At 41.6% G+C, this 6,830-nt stretch overlaps 2 protein-coding genes across 3 annotated transcripts in view; both read right to left on the reverse strand.

The window, feature by feature from the left end:
- LOC103146304 (rhodopsin kinase 2-like) overlaps positions 1-4,317 on the reverse strand; it is an 8,418-nt gene extending 4,101 nt beyond the window's left edge. For both annotated transcript variants that reach the window (XR_001663634.1, XM_016677430.1), the window contains exons 1-2: positions 3,279-4,317; positions 1,560-1,997 (exon numbers count right to left, since the gene is read on the reverse strand). Coding sequence is in view for 1 of the 2 variants with exons in the window: in XM_016677430.1 (XP_016532916.1) it covers positions 1,560-1,997; positions 3,279-3,875 (1,035 nt within the window). In the remaining variant the exon portion in view is untranslated. The remainder of the gene's footprint in view (positions 1-1,559; positions 1,998-3,278) is intronic.
- Positions 4,318-4,897: 580 nt separating this feature from the next.
- Positions 4,898-6,510, reverse strand: rnf7 (ring finger protein 7). Its single transcript, XM_007564166.2, has 3 exons — positions 6,256-6,510; positions 6,100-6,147; positions 4,898-5,389 (listed from the first exon to the last, which is right to left on the reverse strand). Exons 1-3 carry the CDS (start codon positions 6,419-6,421, stop codon positions 5,271-5,273), a joined length of 333 nt encoding a protein of 110 aa, XP_007564228.1. The 5' UTR covers positions 6,422-6,510; the 3' UTR covers positions 4,898-5,270.
- Positions 6,511-6,830: the final 320 nt, after the last annotated feature.

Consider the following 6,830-nt stretch of genomic DNA (forward strand, 5'->3'; position numbering starts at 1 on the left):
TGGAGGAGCAGCGGCTCTACTCTGAGTCCCTCTCTGATGACCGAGCTTCTCACTCTATCTCTAAGGGAGAGCCCAGCCACCCTGCGGAGGAAACTGATTTTGGACGCTTGTATCCGTGATCTCGTTCTTTCGGTCATGACCCAATGCTCATGACCATAGATGAGTAACGTAGATCGATCGGTAAATCGAGAGCTTCACTTTTTAACTCAGCTCTCTCTTCACCACGACGGACCAGTACAGCACCTGCTTCACTGCAGACGCTGCGCCAATCCTTCTGTCGATCTCCCGCTCCATTTTTCCCTGATTTGTGAACAAGTTATAATTATCCTAATTAGTAGAAATAAGTGCATAAAATATATCACTCTGTGTGAAACATAAATATTAATGTACCTTTTTGAATTGGGCTCTGATGAGGCTCATTTATTAGAATTAAAGGATCTTTTAAAAATAACAAACTTTAGGCGGATAGTAAACATCCTTTTGATTAAGCCCACATTGTTATACTAAAAGTGTATATTGGTCTGATGTAATATTCTTCTCTTAAATAATGTCTTTTCATTAACTGCAAGAGGGAAATTGTCATAACTAATAAGTAATTAATCTATATAAGAAGTTTCATTTTGTAAATTGAGTTAGAAAAAATAAATTAACTTTCCAAAAATGTTCATTTGTTAAATTAGGCTGCGTAAGCTTTTTTAAGGACTAGTAATTGGGGCAACACTGATGTTGGCAAAGACAATTGTACTAATCAGTAACTGCAATGGGTGCTGAAACAAAACAAATCTTTAACATGTCTCAAGGACAATTTTCCATTAAGAAAAGGAATTAGTTTCACACATTTTAATCATTTGTTATTATATTTTTCAAACTACAACTTCAATTAATTTAACATAGAAGACTGCATGTGCAATACTTCAAATTTGATCATATCTATGCACTTTATACTCAGACACCTCAAAAAGCTATAACACAATGTAACGCAAAAACAAAAGCAAAGCAAAACATGACAACAACATTCCTGGCACCACCGTAAACCTCAGAGGAAGGGAGTCTTACAGCTGCTGCGAGGAAGGATATGCGACACCGCTCCTTTGTGCATTTAGGATGCAGTAGTCTGTCACTGACGGAGCTCTTGGGGTTTTCCTTCAGTTTGGACCAGCTCTAAATCACCTGACTCATCATAATGAACAAAAAAAAATGCAGGACCCGCAATGTTTCTGGCATTTGTAGGACGCAGATTAGTCAGCTAATGCTTACAGGCTGCACCTGGTCCGCTGTACATTTCTGAGTCAGAGCAGGCTGTAGCTGAGCATCAGGTCAGGCACCTTTTAACGAGGTAACTTTTGGCTGCATAGGATCATGCTCGACTGTAAGGAGCACCATCGTCCCTGTTCCCGATAAGCTACTTGAAATAGCAGCTGAACCGTGTGGTGAAAGTAAAGAAGAGAAGGTAAAGATGTACCATGTCTGAAACGAGCTGCTAAGGGTTTTCCCATGCTGTGCTCCGAGTAGAGGAGGATTCAGCAGCCACACAAACCACATGAATGTCCGGTACTCACCCTCTGGCAAGTCATTTTTCCTTTTGGCAGCTCCACGGCCAGTCCCAGGTCTGACAGTCGGCACTGGCCCTTCGCATCCAGCAGAACGTTCTCAGGCTTCAGATCTCGATACACGATGTCCATAGAGTGCAGGTGGAGGATACCGGAAACAATCTGGGCTGCGTAGTAAACGACACGCTCCATGCGGATGCCTCTCCTGCCCAACTCGTAGATGTGGAACCTGAGGTCTCCTCCGGACATAAGGGTCATGACCAGACACAGGTGGGTTTTGCTTTGGTAAGCGTAGGCCAGGTTCACAATGAAGGTGCTGTTGACCTTCTCCAGGATCTGCTTCTCCGTAAGGGCCAGCCTCTCTCCTCCTTTCTTCTTCAGACGCTTCTTGTCCAGCTTCTTGCAGGCGTACATCTGGCCTGTGTGCTTGACCTGGACTGCACACACCTGTCAGAAAAGGGCAGCATGATTCATTTTAATACCAAGACTGGTTTTTAGCGTCCGACGGATTGTTTTAGCATCTTAAAATGCACTGCCTGGTCACATTGCTGCCAAAAAAAAAGGTCACTCAGTCTAATTATTATGACTTCCTGTAGCTTTCCTATTGCTTAGAGTTCAATCTTTATGCAGCTTTGCAAACTGAAGCCTTTTTCTCAAGTTAGCCTCACCAATTAGTGGTTATTGAGTTCTCCTCAAATTGTGGAATTGCTCTTTCTTTCACTATTAAACATAACCCTGAGTTCTGTTGTTTTTCTTTAATTAGATGTCACCAATCGTTTAACTGACAAGTGATTCATCACCCATCAGTCATTTGGGGTTTTTCCTACCACATTTCTTCCTCAGAGATGATTGTTCCCCACTATCCTTCCAGTTTCTAATTGTGGATTGGACAGTTCTTAACCCACTTCCTTACAGTTTTAGTAATTTCTGCAATCTGCTTAGATGTTTTCTCTGCTTGATGGAACAGACTAACCCTTCTTCCATGACCACAGGAAGTGTCTTTTTATATGATTGTCAAATGAGAAGGTGCCTATTCCTTCAGTTTTGGGTCAAACAGCTTATCAGCTGAAAGATCATCAGCAGTGCAGTAATTACCCATTTACTTTCTGCTGACTTTTTCCTGTGCTGATATTTTTTCTTGCCAGCAGTGGCGGAACAGAAAATTGAGAAAGATATGGGACATTAGGACAAAGCACTCAAAGTAAAACCTTGTGCTATGTGAATTAAAATTTGTCTTAATCTCTTGCTAACCTTTTGCTCGTGCAACAAACAGATGATCTCATGATGAGCGCTCACACTGATCGGGTCAGAAGTTCACATATATTAAGCAAGAATATCATCTTCAATCTGGACTTTTAATAATTTATTTAAACCTGTGATTTTAAAGAATGAAATGATTATGAAACAAAAAGCGTCAGTTGTTTAAAAACAATAGAGTGCCCATGTTTGAATTATTTGTGCACCTACTTTAATCAACATATGGTCAAAATGATACATGTCCCTAAATCTAAAAGTCTGGACACATCTGACTCACTTCATGCAGTCAATTTCTCCAGAGTGCTGCAAATGATCTCATTACTTGACTCAGGTGTGTTGAAGTAGGGACACATGTAAAAGTTGCAAAGCACCATCCCTGCGCTGTAGTTTTAATGAGCTAGAGAAAAGCCTATTAATTTGTCTGTGTTCTACTTTGAACATGTTGATTTTGATGGGAAGCTTTGTACCGACCTCGCCAAAGCCACCTCTGCCCAAACTCCTGAACTCGTAAAAGTATCTGTCAGTAATCTTCTGCCTCTCGCACTCCTTCCACTGCAGGAATCGGTAAAAGAAGGGGCTTTTCATGTACTCCAGGAAAGGTTTTCCTTTCAGAAATTTTCTAGTCGCTTCTCTCATCTGCTCCACGGCTGCCTCGTCGTTTTTGTTGAAAAGAGACAGGCACGCCTTGACGTCCTCCGCTGTGAGGAAGGAGAGGAAAGTCTGAGACTGAGGCTGACAAAACTTTGACAGTATCCTCTGTTTGGCCTTTTCCTTGGTTCCGTCCTCGGCGACGCTCCAGTTGCTCAGCTCCTCCAGAAACTCAGCAACAGCCACACACTGAGAGTCAGAGGTCAGGAGAAACTGCTGAAACAACTTCCTTCCTATAGGCTGCTGCTCACAAAGTGACTCATAGGTCTTCTCCAGTGCTGCCCGAGGAGCAGAGGACTTCTTTGGCGTGGGCAGCGTCAGAGACACTCGCCGCATTCTTAGCTCGTTGCTATCGGGCTCCAGAGCTCCCAGGTAGGCTGTGTTGGCCACCAAGCTGACCAGACCTGCCAGGTCACCCATGGGCGGATAAATCCTGAGGCGTACTGGGAAACAGCTGTTGAACTAAGAACACTTAAATTCGCCCATCTGGAAAATCGAGGGACAAGAGAGCCCATCGAGCTCCCGCATCTTGAACGTTCTCGCTGCCTCGTCCCACACGGCCTCGCATGTTTTTGCAAAGACGACACATGGGGAAAGCAACTTATGCGGTTTGAAGTTAAGAGGATTTAGACTGGTCTATTATTAGGAGATGCAAAGTGGCTGTGTGCAACCGCTGAACTGCCACTCTGACATGAAGCGGTGCCAGCTCCAACCTTGAAGTCACTGGAGACCACTGAATTTATGAGTTTACACAGACTTCTTTAGAGTAACCCTTCTTATTGTAATAGGAGTCAGGTTTTTACTACATTTAAAAAAAAATAAAAAATACAAAAAAAAAATAAACACAAGACATTATGTTGTGAAAAATACTTATTTCTTACAGCCATTTTTATTTATACTCATGTTGGTACAAAGCACTGAGGTTGCTTCTTTTTTCACATCAGCCTCAGGTTGAACAAGGTTGATGCAGCCTTCCAGCCAATAGCATCTGTCTTCCACTTACTCTCCTGTTTATTGGTTTTTGAAAACAAAAATTCAAACTTTTACTTAGTTCATTGCTTCGTTCATTGGGTTTCAAATATAACCACAGGGAACACCTTGACACTGGAACAATGCCAGCCTTACATGTAATCCAATGCTCACAATATAATGGGGAACAAGGTTACCTGTCATGTAGAGCAGTTTCGCAGCCTAAGCACTTACATCCGTAAAGCCAACCTGTAACCAATCAGTACCACATGTACACTCCATAAAAGCTGTTTTTTTTTGTCTATAAAAGGCTCAGAGGAGCATGCTAGACAGAATGGGAATTTCAAACATCTAACTGGAATCAGAATGTAATTAAGCTGCAAGGTTTCAGTGTGCAGGTTTTAATTATTTGTGATATACTTTAAAACTCAAAGTCCTATTCTGACAAATAACTGAAAATTTCAAGACTGAATGAAGTATCTGTCACACTTTGACACTTTTATTTGAATTGTATGAATTTTATTCTTAAAGAGTATCTGAATCACAGTTATTCACAATCCTTGATCCTTAAAGAAGAAACTCCCATTTTCACGTTGTGCCAAACACCACAGCAGACATTAATGTAAAGCTAACATGACGCTCCAACACACTTTATTCTGAAGTGTGATCCCTTCAGCCACGAATCTGTGCAGCTCTAGCTGTGTCCATTGTCCTCCTTTGACACCAGGTATAACGGAAACATGCAATTGAAAGGGAGAGGACAATGCAGGACATACTGCCGGGATCAGTGAGAAGTCCGTCACCATGTTCTGGTGCATCTGTGCACAGTACATCTGGATGTGGTGCTTATTTGCCGATTCTCTGGACCACCCAGTCCTGCTGGCAGAGGGGACAGCGGTTGTTCTGCTTCACCCAAAGTGACATGCAGCAGTTATGGAAGGAGTGGTTGCACTCTCCCCATACGACTGAAAGACAGAAAACAAACAACCTGCTGAGTTCAATGACTACACCAGACAAAACTATTTAGGAAATAGTTTTTACAGAAAATATATCAGGGAGATGGGTGAAAAAAAAAAAGTAGCAATTGTTTTACAAGTTTGGGGTGGGCTATATGGACATAAAGTTTCATCACAGTACGTTGTGGTACTATTGTGATAACGATAAAAGTGAGGATATCAATTATTTACTATTGTTTTTTTTAGATAACGGAATGGCACAGCAATCGTAGCCCCACAAACACAAATAATTCTCTAATTACAGAATCCCATGACTATTGTTAGAAATAGAACTAGGGAATTGTAGGTTGATTGTATTTTGCCATAACACTCAGTAGCAGCAGCAGTAGCAAGGGAATTTCAATGAGTGTTTGTCTGAGATCATGCTGTTTCTACAGGGTTTTCAAACAGGGATAGAACTATAGTCGTAACATCTGACGACATATTTCAGTTAAAATAACTCCGTTTATCTTTCTTGGGCTCTGAAACAGCATATGCTGCTGTTGCTCATTAAAAAAAAAACGAGTTCTTCTGAATTTCTTTAAACAGGTTTCTGTAATTAGCAGGCTGAATGTTGTTTTTCCTGACAGCTCCCACTAATTAGCCAACGCTAGCTTGTTTGATTAACTTAACAGCTACTGCTATTAGTAAATTGTGCTTTTTTGTGTCAAGTATCTTACCAACACAGTCTTCTTGTTTATTCTCCGCCTGGCATCGAAGGCAGGCGTCTGTAAAACGTAAAGCGAACAGCGTTACTGCTTCATTTGTACTGTTACAAACCTGTTAGCTTCATTAGCCGTGGGTGAGAGCTGAGCTAACAACTCATCCAGACTCACCCATTACTTGTACCCGACAAATGGCACAAGTATCGCACTCAACGTCCCAACTCCACATGGCTACTGCATTCCACTTCTTCAGGGAAAACATCTTGTCCCCACCCGACTTAGAGCCCGAAGAGGTGCTGTGCGACAGGACTAAACCCGGCTCGTCACCGTCATCCATCTCTGCCGCAAAACGGTGCTAGCTGGCGTTAGCTTAGCTGCACAAAATGGAAGGACGACAGCTGTGCTAATGCTAACCATGTTAGCCAGCGTCTTGTTCCTATAGCGACGGAAGAGGACGCTGTTTGCCAGGCATTAAGTGGAAACCCTTTTCATATAAAAATGTTTCAAACTATAAATATCTACATTGTTGTATTAACTTAAAGTTAACTTATTTCAGCAATTTGAATAACATATGTGTAACTTCTATTGGCAGTTATTTCAAATAGTTAAAAAAAAAAGTAAAGTAATTTAATGTTGATTAATAAATATACACATTGGAAGGTATGTTTCATTTAAAATAACCACAAAAGGAAGAAGCTGGCTCTTCCTCATGCAAAGGGTGGAAAGGTGGAAAGTTTAGTGAAAGA

The sequence above is a fragment of the Poecilia formosa genome, unplaced genomic scaffold (genome assembly GCF_000485575.1).
Source record: "Poecilia formosa unplaced genomic scaffold, Poecilia_formosa-5.1.2 Scaffold155, whole genome shotgun sequence".
Lineage (NCBI taxonomy): Eukaryota > Metazoa > Chordata > Actinopteri > Cyprinodontiformes > Poeciliidae > Poecilia > Poecilia formosa.